Raw genomic sequence first — 27,029 nt, 5'->3', positions numbered from 1 at the left:
ATAACATGATAATAATTTGGGGTTCTTATATAGCGCTTTCCCACTCCGTGCTCAAAGCGCTTTACAATTATTACCACTGGCTCGGATCAGAACGGCACAACGGCCCTTTAGTCTTCCTCAACTCCCCGGGGAGCATACAATCCATCGCAGCCCATTTAAGCGCATAGGATGAAAGCCTTCACATTGAAACCTACATCCTACCAGGTCCGTGGTTCAAATCTTGCCCAAGGACTTTAGCCACTCAGAAACAAACAGCAGGCAGCAACGGGGCTAGAACCTGCAACCTGCAGATTCCAAGCCGGTCACACCCATCATGACTCCACAAATTGGGTATTATTTTTGTTTTTTTTTGTTTATAAGACAACTTTTTAGACTTGAAAAAACAACAACATAAAGCAACATACATGTATTATACTAAATCTTTTGTTTGTAACTCAAGAAATTACAAAACATTAACACACTTTCACAATATTTGTTATTGTACGTACGACAACAAACTTTTTACACACTTTAAAAAAAACAGTTTGTAATTTATTGAGTTACAAACAACGATTTGGTCGAAATATAGTAGAATTGTCTAAAGAAATAAAAATCCAAAATACACATTTGTCATCCATATGGCCACTTCAAGACATCAAGGTCGCAATTGGATTTAGTTTTCATATCACGAAAGAACTTAATGAAAAAAACCCATACCGTATAAAGAAAGACATGTATAATGTATATATATATATGTGTGTGTGTGTGTGTGTGTGTGTGTGTGTGTGTGTGTGTGTGTGTGTGTGTGTGTGTGTGTGTGTGTGTGTGGTCTGTCTGTCTGTGTGTCTGTCTGTTGTCTGTCTCTGTGCGTATGTATGTATATATATATGTATGTATGTATGTATGTATGTATGTATGTATGTATGTATGTATGTGTTTGCATTTATATTTTAAAAATATTTCTGCGCTGCAAGCATACATTTATCCATCAAATACTACACCCGTGTTTACCCTTGTATCCCCTCCACCCACGTCACATTTCGTGTCTTTATATTCATAATTTGTACAAGTATTGTCAAATTGATTGCTATATATTGTATTCTATTGTATTCTATTGTTCTCAGTGTTCACGCATTAACAGCATGATACAACAATCGATCCACGTACTGGAATCTTCCCAAGTAGCCTAACTGTACTACACGCGTACAGTGCATGAAGTATATGGAGGACGGGTAGCGAGGGCATGAACAGAGTTAGGGGTCGGTCATTTTCTTCAGCCCTGGAGAGGTCACCCTATTTTTGATATTGAAAGTGTGTGTGTGTGTGTGTGGGGGGGGGGGGTGGTCCTTGTGTTTTGGGAAAAAATGACGGGGGGAGGGATGGTTATTGTGTTTTGGATTGTGATGGAAGAACACTTCATTCTTACAATGGCATGATTGAACTTTGGTATCCACATTTCTTACCTACGTTGCCAGAGTCAATCTAGGGGGTCACACAACCAGGAATGTTTTGAGTACACGTGTCAGAGTCAATCCAGGGGTCACATAACTAGCAATGTATTGGACGGTACGTAGGCGTGCAGAGTCAATCGTGAGGTCACACAACCAGGAATGTATTGGACGGTACACTTGTCAGAGTGAATCCAGGGATCACCACAGTTAGGCCTTAACTTGTAAAGTAGTTTACTTCACACTCAGACCACTATAAAGTGGTCTGAGCTTCACACAACAATAGTTAATTTACATATCGATATTTTCGCTTGCAATCTATAAATTAAAAAGAGTTACTACAACTTTCCTATTATTTTGCAGGGGTTGTAAAAATACTTAGTAACGGAGCTTCAACTACACCGGCGATCCTGTTTACTTTATTCTTTTCGGATATTCCTCCGATCAATATCATGGTTGTCGATGTTTCAGTACATAAACTTCTAAGGAGCGAGATCAAAAGTTAAAAATGGATAAAAATCTAAATTCTTATACTTAGGCCTCAGGACCCCCCCCCCCCTCCCTTCTAATAAAATTGGCCAAATTGAAAATTGCTTCAAAATTTCAAGTCAGTATATAGTAGTATCGTGAATATAAAGCCTGTCCTGTATGTAGTGAGTAAAGAATAGTTCTTTTGTTGACACTTTACTTTATTTTAGTGCCATGCATTTTCTATAGCAAAAATTCTTCCATTCTCAATTTGACATTTTCAAAAGGACTATTTGTATTTAGGGGTACAAAACATCCATTAAAAGTTCAATCGATTTTGTAGGATGAGAACTAAAATCATGGCTCAACCTCCACCCCCAAGGTAAAAGAATTTAGTTTTTTTTATCCTACATTGAACTATTGATCTCACCCCTAAAGCGCTAGCAGAACTCTAATTGCTGTTGTACAATCATCATAACGTCTGTACTGTATGACTATACAACGACTTGACTAGTAAGATAAAATGCATCATTGTATATGCTTGCACACTATCAGTAACGCTGTACTTAAAGTTGTATGTACAACCGCCGACATCAGACCTTCGACGAATGGAACCTGCTACAAACAGGTAAAGTAAACAAGTGAATTGGGTTAATAACTCTTGGCACAGCATTTTGAAAATACAGAGAGACAATTATTACATTCAATCATTTGAAAAGAACAGTTGTATGGCATCTTTACATTATATTAGTTTATGTTCACAAGCAAGTTAGAAATTCCCAACAAGGTAATTCGTGTACATTATAAAGAAGCCATACAACTGTTCTTATCAAACCATGAAATGTAATACTTGTCTCTGTACTTCCAACATGCTATGCCAAGTTTTATTAATCCAATTCTGTTGTTTTTCTTTTTTTTGTACCAGGTTCCGTTTGTCAGAGGTCTGATGTCTGTGGTTGTAATTTGTAACAAGACACCTTGTGTGAGATGTCTAGTTTTGTAGTAACTTCTGCAGTGTGTAAACAATTCATCCCAGTATTCTAGTTTCGTATTTGTACAATGTTCGAACGTAACTTGAAACGTATTTTTGTTCTGTTAAAGTAAGTGACACTAGAGCAGACATTTTTTTTGAAAAAAGGCCAATACATCGAAGTACAACAAAAACAGTGAAAAGTCGTTGTGGAAACAGGATCCCATTTTACTTGTACATAGACCAGTTAAGAGCCCTTGGTGGTAAGGTGTGAGATCAACAGTTCAAAGTAGAATAAAAAACACTAAATTCCGAGGCTTTTTAGTTAGGCCTCAGACCCCTATCCCCACCCTTTCCAAAATTGAAAATTGTTTCAGACAGCACAATCGTGTGTATAGTAGCAATAGTGAAGGAAAAAATACATTTGTGATTTTCAGGGAAATTTTGTCCTTGATGCAAAGTGCTACCTCAATAGTCGATTTTCCGGTTCTCCCAGCATGCAAAGTCTACACCTCAAGGTTTCAATACTAGGTTTACTTAGTTAATGGTGTTACGCATATATCACTTTCACAGTCAGTGCCTCACTTATGTTGGGCTAGGGAGCAAAAATGGAAAATTCCCTAACAGTTTTTAAAGTGAAATGTGGAGTCATGATGGGTGAATGGCTAGCGTGACCGGCTTGGAATCTACAGGTTGCAGGTTCGAGCCCCGTCGCTGCCTGCTGTTTGTTTCTGAGTGGCTAAAGTCCTTGGGCAAGATTTGAACCACGAATGTGCCTCAGTCAACCCAGCTGTATAACTGGGGACCTGGTAGGATGGAGGTTGCAATGTGAAGGTTTTAATCCTATGCGCTTAAATGGCAGCAATGGATTGTATGCTCCCTGGGGAGTTGAGGAAGACTAAAGGGTCGTTGTTTTCCGAGCCAGGGGTAATAATTGTAAAGCGCTTTGAGCACGGAGTAAGAAAGAAACCAACATTATTATTATTATAAGTATTCCTCGAAGGTAGTTCAGAAAATAAGTTGATAATAACTTTAACTTTTAAATTTAAAGTATCATTTGTTCCCCCTTTTCAGTATGAAGAGGTTAATTTGTGTTTCTAGCACTGCATGTTACGGACACTACATGTTACGGACACTAATGTTACGGACACTACATGTTACGGACACAGCATGTTACGGACACTACATGTTACGGACACTGCATGTTACGGACACTACACGTTGCAGACATTACTCCATCCCATCAGAGTCTAGGGGATACATACTACATTGTAGTTTCTATAATACATAAAACGTATACACTTTTGTACAATGAGCACCCTTAGTTCCTTAACTAGGCTTATCACACCAAAGCGACCTTACTATAGCTGCAATAGTACTAGTATTGCTATTATATACACACGACAACGTTACGGACACTGCCATTTTTGTGTGACTCACTTTTTAAGACTCTCGATAGTGTTCCTTCTTTATATCTCCAAGCTTCAAAACTTGTTACGTTGTATTAACTTATTTTGATGTATATAAAAATGTAGTCGTAATCTCTCATAAAATAAAATGATCTGTGACGTCATAACACATTATGGTGAGTATAAACATAAAACTAATAACGACAGGCCTACCAATTAGGAACTCTGATATCGAAGAAAAAACTTGAGCTAAAATCCTCTTTTATGTGAATAACAAGTAAACACATAGAAAATCGTTCTGTCGATGAATTATGGAGCTATAATTATATTGCCGCAAAAATTATAGTTCTGGGTTATTAAACCCATGTATTTGAGTCCACCAAATAGCGTTCAAGAAAGAGAACATTTTTGGACCTTTTTGTAAGCTGAACAGGTGTTGTGGTATGAAAACGAGGTCGACACTTCCATGTCTTGCAGAAATAGATATTCTAATAACGAGGGGGGGGGGGCGCTAAATACAATGTCATTTAATTGAAATAATAATGCAACAAAGGGAATGACGTATCAATGACAATATATTGTTTTTCACGCGCCAAAGTATTAATGCTATTAAATGTGAACTTGACCTTTACGATGGAATCAATGTCAAGATCATTATTCGCATTAGGGCTATAACAATTCAGGCTATAACAGTGCAAGTACATCACGATCGTGACATGACCCTGAGTCGCAATGACCAATATCACATTGTCAGGTTTGAAACTAATTTGTACTTAACACCAAGTAGACACTTTAGTGTTTGATTCTCATCTAAAATAAACAAAATCTGTACTCTAGTCAATTATAAAGTAACTCTCCATACTTATAGTAAAACAACTATAGTCTTGTTATATATAAGAATTCACTTGGATGACATCAAATCACTTACCTTTGCTATTATTAATTGGAAAGGTGCAGGACTTATGATATTCGTCTTCACCACAGTTGAGAACTCATCTGTACTGTACCTTGCAGGTCGGAGGAATGTATTGAAGTGGTAGGCCTACAAAGTGGTACATAGTGTTACGGCTCCCATTGTTCGGCTCAAACGTATTAGCGTCATCTATTCTTATCAGGCCTTGGTCCACCGTCGTAAAGTAATTGTGTGGCAGGGCCACGCGTTTTACGCCTGATGTCTGGGTGTACGTACATGCGCATAAAGGGACTTTGAAAAGTAAAAACTCTCTACAAATGCCCAATAATATTCACAATATATAAATATATATATATACATATATGCAGCTACCTAACCCCCCCCCACACACACACATCCACACACACACACACACACATACTCACTCACGCATTCACATACATACATACATACATACATACATACATACATACATACATACATACATACATACATACATACATACATACATACATACATACATACATATACATACATGTACATACAGACAGAGACAGACAGACAGACAGACAGAGACAGACAGACAGACAGACAGACAGACAGACAGACATACATACATACAGACAGACAGACAGACAGACAGACAGACAGACATACATACATACATACATACATACATACATACATACATACAGACATTCACACATACACACATACACACATACATACATACATACATACATACATACATACAGACATTCACACATACACACATACACACATACATACATACATACATACATACATACATACAGACAGACAGACAGACAGACATTCATACATACATACATACATACATACATACATACATACATACATACATACATACATACATACATACATACATCTTAAATGGCACACTTTTATGTGCAAATATTTGGTAGATGAGTAAAATTGGATGAAAAAATATATGGGCATGCCGTGTTTGAGACAAGACAATTAAACTTGGCAAACGCGGGTAAAAAACTGCAAATAGAGACAGTTTGGTTTTACTTTAACTGAGGTGACATGAATGGAACTGATTATATTTGAAATTGTATGAATCACAAATGATCATGATTTACAAGGGAATTTTAGATTTACTGGATAACCATTCAAAATGAACACACAAAAATAAAATTAGAAAAAAAGTAAGTTATGATAACCAGCATTCAAATTTACTGATATGCCACTTTTTAGGGATTTCGTGAATTTATATTGTAAATGACAACAACAACAACAACAACAACAACAACAACACCACCACCACCACCACCACCACCACCACCACCACCACCACCACCACCACAACAACAACAACAACAACAACAACAACAACAACAACAACAACAACAATAATAACATAATGAAAATCTATGATGCGCCTTTTCTCCTGACAGCTCAAGGCACTCACAAATGATAGTACAATGTACATTTTTTTAAAAGGAACTTATATTGGTGAATGACCTCCGGGTTTAACAATATATTAATGGCGTTTCTATGGTTTCACTAAAAGAATGATAGTCATGCACTTTATCCCCAGATCCTCAATAATAGAGATAATTTGATGAGATAATGACACAAAATCTGACATACAGAACATAGCTAACAACATGGATGAACCCGGAAAGGGAAATTTAACCGCTTACACAATGATGTATAACTATACTATGTTTGAAAAGAGAGGGTTCCATGCAGAGAGTACTTAGACTACATACATGCCTTGTTTACAATACAAATATACAAACAAATCAACAATTGAGAAATATAAGCCTATAGCAATACTCCATGAATAACACATCATACACTCGATCTAAAACCAGTGGTTAATATAATGTGTGTGTTCATGTACTTATGTTATTAAGTACCACTGGTAATACACATCTTTTAGTTTGCAACCGATTTGGTCTGCGTTAAAGAGACTGGTGAAAATAGCCACGGTTGGTCATCTTGATACCTTGCAGTGATACAACTTGTAGGATTTTTAGTTCTCAGATGGTGTTTTTTTCTGTTGATTAGTTTTGAAATTCACGGCTCATTGATTGCTGGTTTTAGACTAATCGCATCACCGGTAGTTACGTAAAGCAAGCTGATGCAGACTCAAAATAAGTATTTCAGAATAGGGATTTTGAAGGTAATACATGTAACTAATACGGTATGCATGTGGACACCACGTGCCACCACTATGTTCGTAAGCGAAAGCTACTACAGAAGTGCAAGTCATCATCCGACTGTGTGTTGCAAACTTTAAGCGTATGACCTGGACTTATGACCTTTCGAGGCAGGCTTACGTCCTGGGCTTGCGTATGGTACTCACTATGACCCCGATAACCTACACACATCATAACCTCTGTTACATGTATACTGTGCGCACAAGTACCGAAACTAGCTAGCCTCACTGAAAATTGAACTTTCGTGCGTTGAACTTAATCATTTTCAACAAGGTGACCGATGAATCACTGCCGGCTTTATTTACTGCTACAAAAGAATGGAATTAACTAAAGAATAATGTTACACAACAATGATTTCTGACGTCAATTCTAGATTAATGACGTCTGCAAGATGTTTGCCTTACACTCACACCATGGCACCAGACACTAAGACCACCAAACGGTCTAACGCTTTTGTGGTATGAATATTCTGAGTGACTGTGGCGAGTGATTGTTTCAGAACTACTCAAGTGTTTTCACAAGTTTGCTGGTCATAGTATCAGGACTAGTCCTGCTTTCAGACTGGGTAACAGAAGTAAATAATGACCCAATTCTTACCATGTCCATATTCAACTATACTATCTTTCCAACACTTGCAGTAGCGTGCCGTTAGGATTCATCTCCCGGGTCGGTTATTCAGTTGTTTTTTTAACTTTATTCGTTTTTATTTGGCCAAGAAAGTTTACCTTTAATACCAAAAGATTAATGTGTACGAACGGGCCGGGTTTTATCGTGTATAATATATTGCACCAGCCTCGTGCAAGTACGGGTCGGGCTATCGTGTATATATTGCACCTGCCTCGTGCAAGTACGGGTCGGGCTATCGTGTATACTAGTATATTGCACCAGCCTCGTGCAAGTACGGGTCGGGCTATCGTGTATATATTGCACCTGCCTCGTGCAAGTACGGGTCGGGCTATCGTGTATATATTGCACCAGCCTCGTGCAAGTACGGGTCAAGCTATCGTGTATATATTGCACCAGCCTCGTGCAAGTACGGGTCGGGCTATCGTGTATATATTGCACCAGCCTCGGCGAATACAGCTCGATTTCTTTAATTTACCCCAGTTTCTTTCGTTTATTATCGATTTTCGTTTTGTTTGTTCTGGGAATGATCGCCGCCAACTGTCAAAGTAGGATAACACCATCTTCGTACAGTGCTCATTGATGGAAACCGTTTACCAATAGTAATACATCATATCCATCATGTCAATATTCACTTTCTTGCTACCAGCTAGGTTATCTCAAAGTAAAGTATTTTTATACCATTATATTTGTATGTTATTTGAGATCAATCATTATAATTGACAACAAATTTAAATCAAACCCAGTCTGTATAAGGTACGCTATGACAGGGAGCCCTCACACATTGGCCAACCCCCTCCCACTGTGAGAGGAGGCTGGTGAGGGCGGAAAGGCACGATGTATCTTACAGTCTAAACCAAACCATGATCATGACGAAGACAGACTGAGATGTGTGAAGTACAGCAGGTGAAGATTAATGTTGTGTTCAATCATATCCTTCTGCAACGTCAACACTGCAAATGTGGGTTATACATTTCACTGTGTCGACCATAGTTGGTGGAGGGTCTATGGTTATACATTTCGCTGTTTCGACCATAGTTGTTGGAGGGTCTGTGCTTCAACGTAGTCTCGGTTACCCACCCTCACCGTTGATGGCTCACTTCTCTGTGGGAGTGGGGGTGGGGGTGGAATGTCTGTGTAACCGAGACTAGATGCGACGCTCTGTCCATACTAACATGTTACTGCACCCATGCAGGTCATCAAGTTATTAAAACTATGTGTATACTGTATTTGTCTTATTTCAAATGGAATTTATTAGCAGCAAATTGGTGGTGCTTTTTGGGGTCCATGCGCCACCTATATTATGTAATCTTTAAATCACACGGAAAAGCATGAGCTAATTACTAATGTGAATGCAAATAGTAATCTAAATCTGGTTAACAAGTCAACTTGCTTACAAGTATTAGTCTATATTTTACAAAAACGCTTGACAATGGTTAGCTACTAGAGATAATTCCAATTAATTTGAGATAAGCAGATAAATCAAAATATGAATCGATAACGCTGTGGTTGGTAAAACATGCCAAAGTTAACATTTGTGGATCATATAAAGAACCCCCCCCCCCCCTTTCTCACGAAAATAGTGTCCCACTACTTTAAAATACTAACAGGAGGAAAAACCATTTAACAACTTAAGTATGTCGTTGAAACACTAGTAAGAAACGAAAATAACATAAGAAAGTCATTCTACTATTAAAGTGAAATAATAATCAAATTGCATAACTGCAATAAGCTAACGTTGAGAAATAAAACATACGAAAATTATTGAATCTTTGTATACTGAAATGATAAAATTTTGAATCATTAATATAAGTCCTTTATATGAAAGCACATTATATATGTTAATATATAGTCAAATATATCAAATACTGTCCAATGTAGTCAAATATGGTCCAATATTGTCCACTATAGTCAAATATAGTCCAATATAGTCAAATATTGCCCACTATAGTCAAATATAGTCCAATATGGTCCAATATTGTCCACTATAGTCAAATATTGTCCAATATAGTCAAATATTGTCTAATATGGTCCAATATTGTCCACTATAGTCAAATATAGTCCAATATAGTCAAATATTGTCTAATATGGTCAAATATAGTCCACTATAGTCAAATATACTCCAATATAGTCCAATATTGTCCAATATTGTCCACTATAGTCAAATATAGTCAAATATAGTCAAATATAGTCCAATATAGTCAAATATTGTTTAATATGGTCCAATATTATCCACTATAGTCAAATATAGTCCACTATAGTCAAATATTGTCCAATATGGTCCAATATTGTCCAATATGGTACAATATTGTCCACTATAGTCAAATATTGTCCAACATGGTCCAATATTGTCCAATATGGTACAATATTGTCCACTATAGTCAAATATTGTCCAACATGGTCCAATATTGTCCAATATGGTCCAATATTGTCCACTATAGACAAATATTGTCCAACATGGTCCAATATTGTCCAATATGGTACAATATTGTCCACTATAGTCAAATATTGTCCAACATGGCCCAGTATTGTCTAATATGGTACAATATTGTCCACTATAGTCAAATATTGTCCAACATGGTCCAATATTGTCCAATATGGTCCAATATTGTCCACTATAGACAAATATTGTCCAATTTGGTACAATATTGTCCAATATAGTCAAATATTGTCCAACATGGTCCAATATTGTCCAGTTTGGTACAATATTGTCCACTATAGTCAAATATTGTCCAACATGGTCCAATATTGTCCAATATGCTCCAATATTTTCCAATATGGTACAATATTGTCCAACATAGTCAAATATTATCCACTATAGTCAAATATGGTCAAATATAGTCCAATATTGTCTAATATAGTCCAGCATAGTCCATGCAAACCAAGTACTGGGTGAAAGAAGTAGCGGGTCGTGAAAATCGCCAGTCAAGTTACAAGAAAAATAAGATCATGATAAAATGACGTATCTGAATTCTGATTCATTATATACAATCCAATATAAATCTGAAATGAATGTCATAGGTTGAGAGCTCGAAAGAAGAATAATTAAAAGTTGAAAGTTTAAAATAAACACATGCACTTGTATACAAAAATACATAGTTAATTAGCATACTTGGTCAAGAAACAATGCGAACGTCAGCTTCAGGAAATTATAATATATCAAACTAAATTGTCAAGACCAAATTAAAACTCTGTTTCATCTATATCGTTCTCACAATGACACACTGTTACCTCATGGGACTTAGCAGACTTTGTTAGATACACACTTAATATTCATCTTAATATTTATCTGAAGGTAATAAGCACTTAGGTGTTATGCATATTCAGTATGTATCTAATAAATATGTATGTCTGCTAAGTTCCATGAGGCATTGATGGACCAGTGTGACAACAATAGCGATGAAATAGAGTTTCTATTTGGTCTTGGCAAACGCACAAAATTTGTGTGATGTGAAATGATGAAATGCCTCTCCAGAACTCCAAATTATCAAAATGTGGAACTGTCAAGGCTTTCCCAGACAATCCAAAGGCTGTCCTTGGACCCCCCAGGGCCGGCAAACATAGTACATGCAGATTCCGTTCTTTGTCATATTATTAACAAGAAAATCAGACGATTTTTAAAGTGTTCCTCATCCACCACACCCACCACCCCCACACCCACCACTCCCACACCCACCACCCCCACACCCACCACCCCCACACCCACCACAACCGCCACAACCGCCACAACCTCCACACCCGCCACATGCACCACAACCACCGCATTCTCCAGCATCTCCAGCATATCCAGCATCTCCAGCATCCCCTCCACCGTAGTCGGCAAATTCTCCTCCACCACTGTCAATTAAACCACCTGCTGATGATATGTATAGAGGATGGTAGGGAACATAACACCAATACCCAGCGGCCACAAAAAATGGCAAGGTATCAGGGTCTGTGGAACGTGGCTTGTCTTTATAGTTGATTGGTGTCCGTGGCTTTGGCTGACACATAATGTGAAGTACCCCAATAGTGAAAGCCAATGCTACAACTTGTGGTGCATCCTGTTCAATCTTGCCAACTTTGACCTTGCCTGTTCTTGCACTCAGTGAAACCTGGTTGCCCAGATGAAATGTGTGACCACTTTGCTTCAGTTTTAATTTATCACACAGCTGAAGACCGTAAAACCGGGCTTGTAATTGTCCTGGATTACCTGGAATTCCTTTTACACCACGTCGCCTTGCATTCTTGTCACCGGGAACTCCCGGCACACCTTTGCGAAACCCACACCATTTACCAATACAAACACCCCAGTCATCAGTTGGTCCTTTAATGAGCATGGCTCGTTGACCAGATTTAGGATCAAAAGTAACGCTGAATCCACTACCAGGAATCTAAATATTCGGAGGAAATTATATATATCAATTAAAAGATTTAAAATGGTGTGTAGCGAGCGTTCATTGGTAAAATCTCCCCAAATTATTTTGAGCCAATTTCCATCTCACAATCTCTCTCAGCCCCTCCCTTCCCCCACTTTCCCTTTTCCCCACACCTTTCTCTGCCAGTCAGTCAGTAAGGCAGAGACATGTAGTCTTTTTCTGTCTGTCTGACCATCTGCATGTCTCTTTGCAAAAGTCTCTCTTTCCCCCCCTCCCCCCCCCCCCTCTCTCTCTCTCTCTCTCTCTCTCTCTCTCTCTCTCTCTCTCTCTCTCTCTCTCTCTCTCTCTCTCTCTCTCTCTCTCTCTCTCTCTCTCTCTCTCTCTCTGACGCTTACCTGGTTAGCTTTTGGTACAGTGTCACTTCCAACTGACTGAGATACTGCAGTAAGATTATCTTTACTGTCTAACACCTCTATAACGGAGAACTTCATTGAAGGACAGTGCATCATCCGAACTGTGAACACATGGCGGCCATAGTGATTGTTTACTCTATAATTGAAATGAAAATCATGCATTATAAATATTAACAAAACTTGACAGTAATGGTAGACTTGCTGACGTCTCCGGGCGTTATTCATTCTTTATTTGAATAAATATTTTGTCTAGAAAACACAACTTTTGTGTAAAATGACAACCGAGTGAACGACTACGAAACAGCCAGGTGAACACGTAAGCCCTACCTTGTGAGATGATTAGTATTAAACTGAGAAAAATATCAAAGTTGGGGCTAATATTTTCCCTTTAAAAACTTAAATAACAAACTGGAAACATTGAAAGATTATGAGACATTTACGTCGTATAGCTCAACTGTCTGAGTTGGTACTACATCACATGGTGATGCAATTGACATCACCTTACAGCGGGAAAAATTGAAAATGAAAAAAAGCTGCACCTGGTTTGTGTCCGAAGCTCCATTAAAGTAAATGACTGCTAGCAAAATATCAGGCGTGGTAGAGGAAAATCAATCCGCACGACTGGATACCTGAATTACTTTCTAGGGAATTATAATATTTTATGATAGTTTACAATATGATAACATAATCTTCGAATTCATTACCTATGTTTGGCTTCAACCATGCCTGTAGACAGCCTCGTTCTGACTGGATTTGGTAAATATGTGCCAGCAGACTCTTGAGTTAAGTTTGGTGGTACTTCGTACTTCCCAATGTTGACATTTAATTGGGATTCACCCTCCTTTAAAGACACTATTCTGAATGTTATGGTAACGGAGTTACTGCTCTGAGGGTTGTCTTCAAGTGTAAGTGGGAGAGTGTGCGTTTCACTTTCATTACCATTGATAATTAAGTCATCCAGAGCCTTTCGAAAGTCAAGGGTAGCGATTCCAATCAGATTCCCAGATGAGCAAAATGCACCGGGCGTCATCATTTTGAACACCAACGATGAATGTTCAGTGCTGTTGAACGTGAATCTAGCAAGTCTTCCACCAGGTTGTGCTTCCCAAATATGCTGGGGGCCTTTCAACTTAAAAATGTTAAAGAAGCTACCTGCAAGCTTACATGTCAAGACAAAACGACGTTCCTCTATGGACTGTTCTACAGCGATTCGGTCAATGTGTACTTTGCAGACTTTGGTAGGAAGAATCAAGCGATCTTGGTAGTTCAGTTGGTTTAGTCCAGTGGGTGGGTTGCCTCTGTACATGGCACCGCTGACAGCAAAATCCTCTTTAAATGCGGCTTTCCACAGTTGTCTAGTCATGGCATCAGAAGTGACAAGTTTGGATCCGACAGATCTTTCATTGACAGAGTCATCATGGTTGAAGGTCTTGCCCAGTATGGCTTCTGTCTCCATCTTGTAGAGGCGAGGATGCAGTTGATGAGAATGCCAGATAAGATCCACATCATAACAAGGAACAAGGAACAGCTCAGGGTTACATTTCTTCAAATACAACAGTTTCTTGTACCTCTGTAGGCCATTCTTTAAGAAACTGGTGAATTTATAATGCGGAAGGCTAACCTGGTAATAAAATAACTTCTGTCGATTCACAGCTGCCTTGAGGTCATAGCTAATCTTGCTCTCATAATCCACACTTGATGTTGGAGGTGTTACTAGATCAACAACAAAGGGCTCATCCTGATATAACCTCTGCCATATTGCCTCAGCTTTAAGTAACCCTTTGTTTCTTGCTTTAGCACTGTGTAGTTGATGGTCAACAAATGCATTAACCAATGCGACACAGTCATTTCCATATTCTTGAGGGGCTAGCATGTGAACATGCCAGATCCACTCAACATCCAATGGTGCCACAAGGTCAGGTGATGGGTGTTTGGCCGCGAGAGGGAGCCATAACATCTCATACCTGCGAATAGCATTCAGGATACATGCATCGTTGTTGACTAGACTTGGATAAGTATGAACTAGCCTCAGAAAATCGAGTTGTTTTTTAGCCGCATCAACTAGATCAATACTTATTCTCATATCTTTTTGTTTGTATCTTTTTCCATCCTCTGTCGCCTTGGTAACAAGTGTCTGTAATTTGGGATCATCAATTTCGATTGATGCCATCCTGATTTTCAAAGTGGTTTCCTTGTCTGGTTGTCTTAACTGTCAAGACCTATAAAATAGCAAAAATCACGATGTTGTGAAAGTTGGTACATGTGCCAGGTACACATGTAAGGGGCGAGATCAATAATTCTATGTGGGATAAATAACTATTAGATTCTTATAGCTTGTACCTCAGACCCAAACCCCTTACCTATCTATCTATCTATGTGGGTATATATATGTTTGTGTATACATAAACACATATATAAGCACACTTCTACTTGTAAACTGTGGAAACATCTAAAAGGATTATAATCACGGAGGCGTAACGCTGGAGGCGTCCTTTAGATATCACTCGTGTTCAGGTGAGCACAGTCGGTGATATCAATGCTGGAGAGAGCAGATTTGAAACTGTCCATAGTATTTGCTTGTCGGATGGATAATGATAAAACATTCCATTCAGGAATTGACCGAGGAATAAGTGAATATAGAGGTTTTTCTTGATGATGATCGGGATGGGGGAAGAACCAGACACACTTCCCCCAGTATAACATGGTGATGATTCTGATAGTTTGTCACCTTGGATTATTTGTAGCTTTGTATAGGAAAGTTAGTTTACTCACTGGCCTACGATTTTCACGGCATGGCCATGATAGCTTTCTTAGCATGTCAGATACACCGACTCCCCTCTTGTAGTTTCAGTTGACAAACCGAGTTGCCTTGCCTTCAATCACGTACATAACGATACGACGATATATCAGTTATTACCGAAGTACGGATTGTCTCGGAAGGACACAGACATCAGATATCGTACAACTAACTCCAGTAATTAAAGTGGCACAAGCTGAATTTATCAGTTGTTTTTTAATTTTTTTCAGATGAAAATACTTACAGAAAACCACATTCCAATATAAGGCTTGATAAAAAAAATTGTGTGGTTCCGATTACACTCAATTTTAGAATAGGTGGGGTAGGTAGATTTTTTATTTTATTTTATTATACTAATATATTTTTTTCTGTACGAGTGTCCGTTTGAGCCAAAGTAAGATAGACAACTCGTTCGGTAGGGTTAAGTGCCAAAAACTCGGGGCTACGCCTCCTCGTTTATTGACACTTATACCCTTTAGCTGTCAAAATGTTGACTCAGTGTTTGACATATACAGGATTAGCAGTCCTCTACCGGAGCTAATATTAAGTTTGTGTAGCAGGTGATAACCAACTCCTTGTCTGAGTTGCTGCTGAAGTCTTATCAGTAATGGATTGAAGATTTAATTAATGATAGACGAGAGGCATGTAGAAAATATAGAAAATGGGCAAAGACCCCATCTGACTGCAAGGATGAATCCACTGGAAATGAACTTTGGTCCACCTATGTTGATCGTAAAAAAAGGGCAAGTAAATTAGTTAATTCCAAAATCTTATATTACCAAGTTAAGCGTAGTGTAGAAATTGCTCAGCTGGTGGGAAATCATGCAAGTTATTCTGGAAAAATTTAAAAGGTCAGAAACCACAGTCTAGGAAGGTTTGTATATATGATTGTCTGGGTGGTAATAGACATGTAAGCAGTAATGAAGTTGTTATTAAAAGTAACTTGAGACACTACTGGAATACATAAGGAAAAATGAATGTTGCCTTAGAGGAGAGTACAGATGTTAGAAACTCTTTTCATGAACAAATCTTACAAGAGTTACACTTAATTAGAGATTTTGACAGAGTTCATAATTGTGATGATAGCCTTCCAGTAATTGATGATATTGTAATAACACATGAAGATGTTACAAAGGCAATTAGGTCTTGTCATAGCGGGAAAGCTTGTGGAACAAACGACATTCCCAATGAGTTGTATAGCCTAAACATTGCCTTTAGAAGTAAAAAAACAACCCAGGGCTTCTAGGGGGGACCCCCAAGAACCCCCCCGTAAGAGGTAGACATGTTCCAGTCTCAAATCAAAGTTCTTTCCTCCAACTCTTACTGTCAAGATGCTATGAAACTTTATTTCAAAAATGTTTCAACCTCACAGAGTTGCTTTTTACATGTTAGAGCTGTCTTGTAAAATTTGTAAATTATTGTCTGAAAGTGTCTGTGAATAGCCTAAACATTGCCTTTAGAAGTAAAAATCCTCGAGGGTTTCTAGGGGAGACCCCCTAGAACCCCCCCCCCATTCACACACACTCACTCAAGAGGTGGACATATCCCAGTCTCAAAGCTCTTCCCTCTACAACTTACTGTCAGATGCTATGAAACTTTATTCAGGGGGGGGGGGGGGGGTCAGTGACTTTTTGTCGGCCCAATGGAAAAAAACACTGACACCCCCCCCCCCCATCCCCCAAGCTGGAGAAACTGACCGGTCTATCTGAATGTTTGAGCTCACCAATCAAGTTTCCGATTTGTATTTTCAGTGTGTCACCATACCATGGCATAAAAACTGTCAACGATGTTTATTTAATTGAAAATCAAACATGTATGAAATATGTAGTTTTCTAAATATAATATGTGTGTCATAGAACATCTTTTTACTCTCTCTATTACCGTGTGCCAAAACCAAACAGAAAAGTGTGGCAACAAATGTAGGTGTTCAACATTGACGTAAAAAAAAATCCGGATATCTCAAAGAAGCAAAGAAAAAAAAAGTTGCCAGCATTGGCGAAGGGGAAAAAAAATAATTCTCAGGCAAGCAGGTGGGAAAAAAATAATGACTCTCCACCAATCTTCCAAGCCCCCCAGGATATCGAATGGTCTACCCCTTATGCATATTGAATAATCTACGAATGGCATAACGTCATTACAAAATCGCCACATATCATGTCATCATCTCGCATCGCAGTATTGCATGTAGTCATCTCATGTAGTCATATCGCATGTAGTCATCTCATGTAGTCATATCGCATGTAGTCATCTCATGTAGTCATATCGCATGTAGTCATCTCATGTAGTCATATCGCATGTAGTCATCGCATGTAGTCATATCGCATGTAGTCATCTCATGTAGTCATATCGCATGTAGTCATCTCATGTAGTCACATCGCATGTAGTCATATCGCATATAGTCATTGCAGTATTGCATATAGTCATTGCAGTATTGTATTTTCGAATATTGGCAGGCATTCTACGCCATACTTCTAAGCTGACCGCCATGAGTACAAACATCCTGTTCTGAAGTTGATAGTCTAATTACTATATGTGTAGTCTTTCTCTACGATATCTTTCTAACGCATATCACGGTGGAGATGATCGTAACGGACTAGTTCTGAATATACATGTATATACTGGCTGCAGTTATTTTTCGATCCCAAGTGGTATGGCATGCAAAAATTATACAATGCAAATCATTCACAATTTTCTCTACGATTTCATTAAATCAATATTCTAATGTGATCTGCGAAGCGTCACATCAATAGTGATAGTGGTCCTTGTTTTGACGTTTACCGGCCATGCATGTTTTCTCTAAAATATGACCCACCCATTACAAACGAAAAAAAGGTCTTCAGGATTCTGTTGTTAGTGTTTGTAATATTATTGAAGTAGACCCTACTATAAAAAAAAACAACCAGGGAAAGTATGATACTGGTGTTGTTGACAAAAAAAGCAACGTGAAACGTCATCATGTAATGGGTAGCTTTCGATGTTTATGGCGACATGTCCTTGTGGTAAGCGATTTTACGAACGCTGTGACCTGAAACAATGGCAATGCACGGACAAAACAAAGACCACACTATTTATAATAGATTCAAAACCATAGTACATGTAAGCACTTGTTGAAAGCATTCTGTTGCAAAAACTACCTAAGACCACTACCTAAGACCACAGGCAAGGAAGTATGTGCTAGGACTATACACCATTGACTAATATTTCTTTTTTTCAGTAAATAACGATTTCGAGAATTATTTGGAAATAAGTTGAAGTCGACAGACATGATGACTACTTACCTACAGTCTTCTGTTTTTCTGTAATGGCGACTCACCTCGTGAGTTTATAGCTTTGCAGAAGTGTGGTACATGGCCTGGTGGTTTTCAGTGACCTTAATGCGAGTTTGCGCAGTAATTGTAAGAGAAAGCACTGCACGTCTCGTGTACGTGGGAGACGTGAGAGACGTGGGAGACGTCGACGTGGGAGAGTTAAGTGGGTAAATGGGATACCTTACAAATATATAGGCCATAGACACTTGTTTCCCGACATTTGTATCAGAAAATAATAAAATATTAATAAAATATCGATAATATTGACATATTTGGCCGATAATAAGTGAATGGTGCCAAATAACACATTTATCTTATAGGTGACACTTTGCATTGTTTTGACACATGATGGGTGTGGTTCGCACATACACTTGTACTGTTCAGTTGAGTTGAGTTGAGTTGAGTTGAGGGATAAGGTATCCATGGATAATTAGTTCGTCATGTGTGTCGGCAGAGAGTCATACTCATTGTTAAATGAATTATATTCGGTGCATTGACGACGTTTGCTGGTAGACTTTTCCATATGTTAACGGTTCTTGATGTAGAGAAGTATTTCCTGGTATTTAGGGCAGCGTTGTGCTGTACTGTGTACGTGACAAAATTATCTAATCTAACTTGCATGGTCTACGCTTGATGCCTACAACAGAGTTAGCTTTCAAATTCTTAAAATATGAACACTAGGAGCATGCAGCGGTGATAACATTTGATGATTCTCTAGTTAAATAAATTTGATTTCCAAGTTGTTTTCTTTGATTTGTTCCCTTTATCTCATTACATATTGCTGAATATTCACCCTAAATATTGACTAATTAACAGCATTACTTATGTTGTTGATTTTGTCCATCTCCAAGGCTTTTTTGCACTTTTCTGTTTTACTTGAATAATCACTGAGATTATCGAGAGAGATGTACTGTATATGTACTAATAAAATGTCCAGTGTCAATAGAATGCGAGGGGTTACAATATAACCGTACATTCTTCGATGGGAGGGGGAGCTTTAACAATTCTTAGGTTCATTTCAGGGGGAGGGGGAGGAGCACAAATAGGGGTGGGGAGGGGTGACCAACAATTTGATGCAAATTCTTTCCCCTCATCCCTGTAATACAGATATTTTATATATGTAATTATCTGCACCCCCCCCCCCCACACACACACACATTAATTCTGAAGATGTATGGTACACTATACTTTGGGCTGTAACCTATACTTGGATATACTTAGCCAGCAGGGCTTTCCATTGCAATTTCAATTTGAAAGAAAAACAGCACCACAATGATTGGTAGTGGGGAGGGTGTGGGAGGGGGTGTCCCGCTCCAAAGGTGGAAGGAGGCCATTAAGTGGTGTAACATTTCCAAGGCACACTTTGAAAGCCACAGAAAGATATACTTGAACATTGTGTTAAAAACCAAGAGATTAAGGCATACATACACAAACACATATTCTCTGGAAGTCACCTACATCATGATAATTCAATATTTTTACATGTAAGAATTTATTGCAGTGAATCTGCAAGAAATTTTGCAAATGAACTTGGTAAATGACTGCTCCTGGGGTTAAATTTGGTTCAAATCATGAGCAAAATATTATGTGACCCATTTTTTCAGACCATCAGAATTTTCAAGACTCCCTTGCACCCCAATTATTTTTCATGCCCCCCCCCCCGGCCCTCATCCACCACATAAATTCTACTCATTCAATTAGTCTATCTGTTAGTTTTTGGGCTTTTCTTTGATATTATTACAGCTGGTATGATTATGTTAATCGCCAATCATTCTACCTGGAAATACTCATGGCCTAAGGCTTGTCACTACAAGTCACTAGATGAGTAGTGACAAAGGCTCTTTTGGTCACTCATATTTTCCTTGGCTGAACAAAGAAAAATACTGGGAAATAATATCTATGGTACTTTGTACATCTTAGTAACAAAACAGTTTAAACAAGAAGTTCCAGTTCCAGCAAATACAGCTTTAAAAACCTCAAAATATACAACTTTTGTTTTCAATATTTCTACAAATCCACTAAGTTGTTGACACACATTTGAAGCTTTGAAAACTACATTGGAGAAAGTTGAAAAAGTTTGTCAAGGGAATGCTGATATCTATTACAGTGAAAGTTCACTGAGTAGAGCTGTATGTAAAAACATAAACATAAATAAACAGTTAGCAACAGAATTCTACTTGTACCCAGTCCCTGCTGTAAATGTCTAGCCTACTCTGGCATTCAAGGTCTCAGTTTACTATTCAGATAGACACAAACTAAAAATATTTCACGACTAAGTTACTACAAAAGGTACATGTATGTATCCCATATAGTGTTGTTGTGGTCTCTCTTCTGTACCTATTACTTTGGTAATCAAGGTGTTAGTTTACTAAGATGATATATTGCCCCAGCCTCGTGCACGTACGGGTATGGCTATCGTGTATAATATATTGCACCAGCCTCGTGCACGTACAAGTCAGGCTATCGTGTATATATTGCACCAGCCTCGTGCAAGTACGGGTCGGGCTATCGTGTATAATATATTGTCCCAGCCTCGTGCACGTACAAGTCTGGCTATTGTGTATACTATATTGTATCAGCCTCGTATACGTACAAGTCTGGCTATCGTGTATAATATATTGTATCAGCCTCGTGCACGTACACGTCTGGCTATCGTGTATAATATATTGCACCAGCCTCATACACGTACGAGTCAGGCTATCGTGTATAATATATTGCACCAGCCTCGTGCAAGTACGGGTCGGGCTATCGTGTATATATTAATTTACCTCAGTTTCTTTCGTTTATTATCGATTTTGAATCATTAATATAAGTCCTTTATATGAAAGGACATTATATATGTTAATACATAGTCAAATATAGTCCAATATGGTCCAATATTGTCCAATGTAGTCAAATATAGTCCAATATAGTCCAATGTAGTCAAATATAGTCCAATATAGTCCAATGTAGTCAAATATAGTCCAATATGGTCCAATATTGTCCACTATAGTCAAATATAGTCCAATATAGTCAAATATTGTTTAATATAGTCCAATATGGTCAAATATAGTCAAATATTGTCCAATATTGTCCAATATTGTCCAATATGGTCAAATATAGTCAAATATTGTCCAATATTGTCCAATATTGTCCAATATAGTCAAATATAGTCAAATATTGTCCAATATAGTCCAATATAGTCCAATATAGTCCAATATTGTCCAATATAGTCAAATATTGTCCAATATTGTCCAATATTGTCCAATATTGTCCACTATAGTCAAATATAGTCCAATATTGTCCAATATTGTCCAATATAGTCCAATATGGTCCAATGTAGTCAAATATAGTCCAATATTGTCCAATATAGTCCAATATGGTCCAATATAGTCCACTATAGTCAAATATTGTCCACTATAGTCAAATATAGTCCAATATAGTCAAATATAGTCAAATATAGTCAAATATAGTCCACTATAGTCCACTATAGTCCAATATAGTCAAATATAGTCCACTATAGTCAAATATAGTCCAATATAGTCAAATATAGTCCAATATAGTCCAATATAGTCCACTATAGTCAAATATAGTCCACTATAGTCAAATATAGTCCAATATAGTCAAATATAGTCAAATATAGTCCAATATTGTCCAATATAGTCCAACATAGTCCATGCAAACCAAGTACTGGGTGAAAGAAGTAGCGAGTCGTGAAAATCACCAGTCAAGTTACAAGAAAAATAAGTGAAGATCATGATAAAATGACGTATCTGAATTCTGATTCATTATATACAATCCAATATAAATCTGAAATGAATGTCATAGGTTGAGAGCTCGAAAGAATCATCATTAAAAGTTGAAAGTTTAAAATAAACACATGTACTTGTATACAAAAATACATAGTTAATTAGCATACTTGGTCAAGAAACAATGCGAACGTCAGCTTCAGGAAATTATAATATATCAAACTAAATTGTCAAGACCAAATTAAAACTCTGTTTCATCTATATCGTTCTCACAATGACACACTGTTACCTCATGGGACATAGCAGACTTTGTTAGATACACACTTAATATTCATCTTAATATTTATCTGAAGGTAATAAGCACTTAGGAGTTATGCATATTCAGTATGTATCTAATAAATATGTATGTCTGCTAAGTTCCATGAGGCATTGATGGACCAGTGTCATAACAATAGCGATGAAATAGAGTTTCTATTTGGTCTTGGCAAACGCACAAAATTTGTGTGATGTGAAATGATGAAATGCCTCTCCAGAACTCCAAATTATGAAAATGTAGAACTGTCAAGGCTTTCCCAGACAATCCAAAGGCTGTCCTTGGATCTCCCAGGGCCGGCAAACATAGTACATGCAGGTTCCGTTCTTTGTCATATTATTAATAAGAAAATCAGACGATTTTTAAAGTGTTCCTCATCCCCCACACCCACCACACCCACCACATCCACCGCCACCGCAACCACCACAACCCCCACAACCCCCACACCCGCCACATCCACCACAACCACCACAGCCACCGGCACCGCATCCTCCACCATCTCCACCATCTCCACCATCCCCACCATCTCCAGCACCCCCAGCACCCCCTCCACCGTAGTCGGCAAATTCTCCTTCACCACTGTCAATTAAACCACCTGCTGATGATATGTATAGAGGATGGTAGGGAACATAACACCAATACCCAGCGGCCACAAAAAATGGCAAGGTATCAGGGTCTGTGGAACGTGGCTTGTCTTTATAGTTGATTGGTGTCCGTGGCTTTGGCTGACACATAATGTGAAGTACCCCAATAGTGAAAGCCAATGCTACAACTTGTGGTGCATCCTGTTCAATCTTGCCAACTTTGACCTTGCCTGTTCTTGCACTCAGTGAAACCTGGTTGCCCAGATGAAATGTGTGACCACTTTGCTTCAGTTTTAATTTATCACACAGCTGAAGACCGTAAAACAGGGCTTCTAATTGTCCGGGATTACCTGGAATTCCTTTTACACCACGTCGCCCTGCATTCTTGTCACCGGGAACTCCCGGCACACCTTTGCGAAACCCACACCATTTACCAATACAAACACCCCAGTCATCAGTTGGTCCTTTAATGAGCATGGCTCGTTGACCAGATTTAGGATCAAAAGTAACGCTGAATCCACTACCAGGAATCTAAATATTCGGAGGAAATTATATCTATCAATTAAAAGATTTAAAATGGTGTGCAGCGAGCGTTCATTGGTAAAATCTCCCCAAATTATTTTGAGCCAATTTCCATCTCACAATCTCTCTCAGCCCCTCCCTTCCCCCCACACCTTTCTCTGCCAGTCAGTCAGTAAGGCAGAGACATGTAGTCTGTTTCTGTCTGTCTGACCATCTGCATGTCTCTTTGCTGAAGTCTCTATCACTGTCTCTGACTTCTCCCTGCGTGGCTCTCTCTCTCTCTCTCTCTCTCTCTCTCTCTCTCTCTCTCTCTCTCTCTCTCTCTCTCTCTCTCTCTCTCTCTCTCTCTCTCTCTCTCTCTCTCTCTCTCTCTCTCTCTCTCTCTCTCTCTTGACGCTTACCTGGTTAGCTTTTGGTACAGTGTCACTTCCAACTGACTGAGATACTGCAGTAAGATTATCTTTACTGTCTAACACCTCTATAACAGAGAACTTCATTGAAGGACAGTGCATCATCCGAACTGTGAACACATGGCGGCCATAGTGATTGTTTACTCTATAATTGAAATGAAAATCATGCATTATAAATAGACAAAACTTGACAGTAATGGTAGACTTGCTGACGTCTCCGGGCGTTATTCATTCTTTATTTGAATAAATATTTTGTCTAGAAAACACAACTTTTGTAAAATGACAACCGAGTGAACGACTACGAAACAGCCAGGTGAACATGTAAGCCCTGCCTTGGGAGATGATTAGTATTAAACTGAGAAAAATATCAAAGTTGGGGCTAATATTTTCCCATTAAAAACTGCAATAACAAACTCGAAACATTGAAAGATTATGAGACAAGTAAATAATGATAAAACATTTCCCAAGGGAGGGGTGGCTATGGCAAGCCGTACAGGCAAAAGTGTTATTTTTTTGTGTGAAGGTAGGTTAAGTTGTTTTTGTATTTTTCGCTATTACAGACATTTACGTTGTATAGTTCAACTGTCTGAGTTGGTACTAAATCACATTTTGATGCAATTGGCGTAGCTACAGCGGGAAAAATTGAAAATGAAAAAAAAAACCTGCACCTTTGTGTCCATTAAAGTAAATGACTGCTAGCAAAATATCAGGCGTGGTAGATGAAAATCAACCCGCACTACTGCAGCTGGATTCTGGTCTGTAACAGCACGTGAAAGTCTTAAAAAGTATAACTTATAATGTTTGTTTATCATCCAAAATTACCTGAATTACTTTCTAGGGAATTATAATATTTTATGATAGTTTACAATATGATAACATAATCTTCGAATTCATTACCTATGTTTGGCTTCAACCATGCCTGTAGACAGCCTCGTTCTGACTGGATTTGGCAAATATGTGCCAGCAGACTCTTGAGTTAAGTTTGGTGGTACTTCGTACTTCCCAATGTTGACATTTAATTGGGATTCACCCTCCTTTAAAGACACGATTCTGAATGTTATGGTAATGGAGTTACTGCTCTGAGGGTTGTCTTCAAGTGTAAGTGGGAGAGTGTGCGTTTCACTTTCATTACCATTGATAATTAAGTCATCCAGAGCCTTTCGAAAGTCAAGGGTAGCGATTCCAATCAGATTCCCAGATGAGCAAAATGCACCAGGGGTCATCATTTTGAACTCCAACGATGTATGTTCAGTGCTGTTGAACGTGAATCTAGCAAGTCTTCCACCAGGTTGTGCTTCCCAAATATGCTGGGGGCCTTTCAACTTAAAAATGTTAAAGAAGCTACCTGCAAGCTTACATGTCAAGACAAAACGACGTTCCTCTATGGACTGTTCTACAGCGATTCGGTCAATGTGTACTTTGCAGACTTTGGTAGGAAGAATCAAGCGATCTTGGTGGTTCAGTTGGTTTAGTCCAGTGGGTGGGTTGCCTCTGTACATGGCACCGCTGACAGCAAAATCCTCTTTAAATGCGGCTTTCCATAGTTGTCTAGTCATGGCATCAGAAGTGACAAGTTTGGATCCGACAGATCTTTCATTGACAGAGTCATCATGGTTGAAGGTCTTGCCCAGTATGGCTTCTGTCTCCATCTTGTAGAGGCGAGGATGCAGTTGATGAGAATGCCAGATAAGATCCATATCATAACAAGGAACAAGGAACAGCTCAGGGTTACATTTCTTCAAATACAACAGTTTCTTGTACCTCTGTAGGCCATTCTTTAAGAAAGTGGTGAATTTATAATGCGGAAGGCTAACCTGGTAATAAAATAACTTCTGTCGTTTCACAGCTGTCTTGAGGTCATAGCTAATCTTGCTCTCATAATCCACACTTGATGTTGGAGGTGTTACTAGATCAACAACAAAGGGCTCATCCTGATATAACCTCTGCCATATTGCCTCAGCTTTAAGTAACCCTTTGTTTCTTGCTTTTGCACTGTGTAGTTGATGGTCAACAAATGCATTAACCAATGCGACACAGTCATTTCCATATTCTTGAGGGGCTAGCATGTGAACATGCCAGATCCACTCAACATCCAATGGTGCCACAAGGTCAGGTGATGGGTGTTTGGCCGCGAGAGGGAGCCATAACATCTCATACCTGCGAATTGCATTCAGGATACATGCATCGTTGTTGACTAGACTTGGATAAGTATGAACTAGCCTCAGAAAATCGAGTTGTTTTTTAGCCGCATCAACTAGATCAATACTTATTCTTATATCTTTTTGTTTGTATCTTTTTCCATCTTCTGTCGCCTTGGTAACAAGTGTCTGTAATTTGGGATCATCAATTTCGATTGATGCCATCCTGATTTTCAAAGTGGTTTCCTTGTCTGGTTGTCTTAACTGCCAAGACCTACAAAATAGCAAAACTCACGATGTTGTGAAAGTTGGTACATGTGCCGGGTAAGGGGCGAGATCAATAGTTCTATGTAGGATAAATAACTATTAGATTCTTATAGCTGGGCCTCAGACACAAACCCCTTACCTATCTATCTATATGGGTATGTATATGTTTG

The 27,029-nt window shown here is 38.5% G+C and overlaps 2 protein-coding genes across 2 annotated transcripts; both read right to left on the bottom strand.

Moving 5' to 3' along the window:
• Positions 1–11,650: 11,650 nt before the first annotated feature.
• LOC144442647 (uncharacterized) lies at positions 11,651–18,944 on the bottom strand. The gene is made up of 4 exons (XM_078132026.1): positions 18,868–18,944; positions 13,497–15,011; positions 12,775–12,928; positions 11,651–12,394 (listed from the first exon to the last, which is right to left on the bottom strand). Exons 2-4 carry the CDS (start codon positions 14,960–14,962, stop codon positions 11,651–11,653), a joined length of 2,364 nt encoding a protein of 787 aa, XP_077988152.1. The 5' UTR covers positions 14,963–15,011; positions 18,868–18,944.
• A 4,368-nt stretch (positions 18,945–23,312) lies between these two features.
• LOC144442838 (uncharacterized) lies at positions 23,313–26,817 on the bottom strand. The gene is made up of 3 exons (XM_078132218.1): positions 25,352–26,817; positions 24,446–24,599; positions 23,313–24,053 (listed from the first exon to the last, which is right to left on the bottom strand). The coding sequence occupies exons 1-3, from the start codon at positions 26,815–26,817 to the stop codon at positions 23,313–23,315; spliced, it is 2,361 nt and encodes a 786-aa protein (XP_077988344.1).
• Positions 26,818–27,029: the final 212 nt, after the last annotated feature.

The sequence above is a fragment of the Glandiceps talaboti genome, chromosome 11 (genome assembly GCF_964340395.1).
Source record: "Glandiceps talaboti chromosome 11, keGlaTala1.1, whole genome shotgun sequence".
Taxonomy (NCBI): Eukaryota; Metazoa; Hemichordata; class Enteropneusta; family Spengelidae; genus Glandiceps; species Glandiceps talaboti.
Note: the sequence above shows the minus strand (reverse complement) of the source record. Positions and strands in the feature narration are given on the sequence as shown.

Excerpts from the sequence above, each read along its gene's own strand:
- LOC144442647 (XM_078132026.1), bottom strand. The coding sequence starts at position 14,962 with ATGGCATCAATCGAAATTGATGATCCCAAATTACAGACACTTGTTACC. Across the intron at positions 12,929-13,496 it reads ATGGTTGAAGCCAAACATAG|AGTAAACAATCACTATGGCC; the intron begins GTAATGAATTCG and ends TTTCAATTATAG. Across the intron at positions 12,395-12,774 it reads CTGTACCAAAAGCTAACCAG|ATTCCTGGTAGTGGATTCAG; the intron begins GTAAGCGTCAGA and ends CCGAATATTTAG.
- LOC144442838 (XM_078132218.1), bottom strand. The coding sequence starts at position 26,817 with ATGGCATCAATCGAAATTGATGATCCCAAATTACAGACACTTGTTACC. Across the intron at positions 24,600-25,351 it reads ATGGTTGAAGCCAAACATAG|AGTAAACAATCACTATGGCC; the intron begins GTAATGAATTCG and ends TTTCAATTATAG. Across the intron at positions 24,054-24,445 it reads CTGTACCAAAAGCTAACCAG|ATTCCTGGTAGTGGATTCAG; the intron begins GTAAGCGTCAAG and ends CCGAATATTTAG.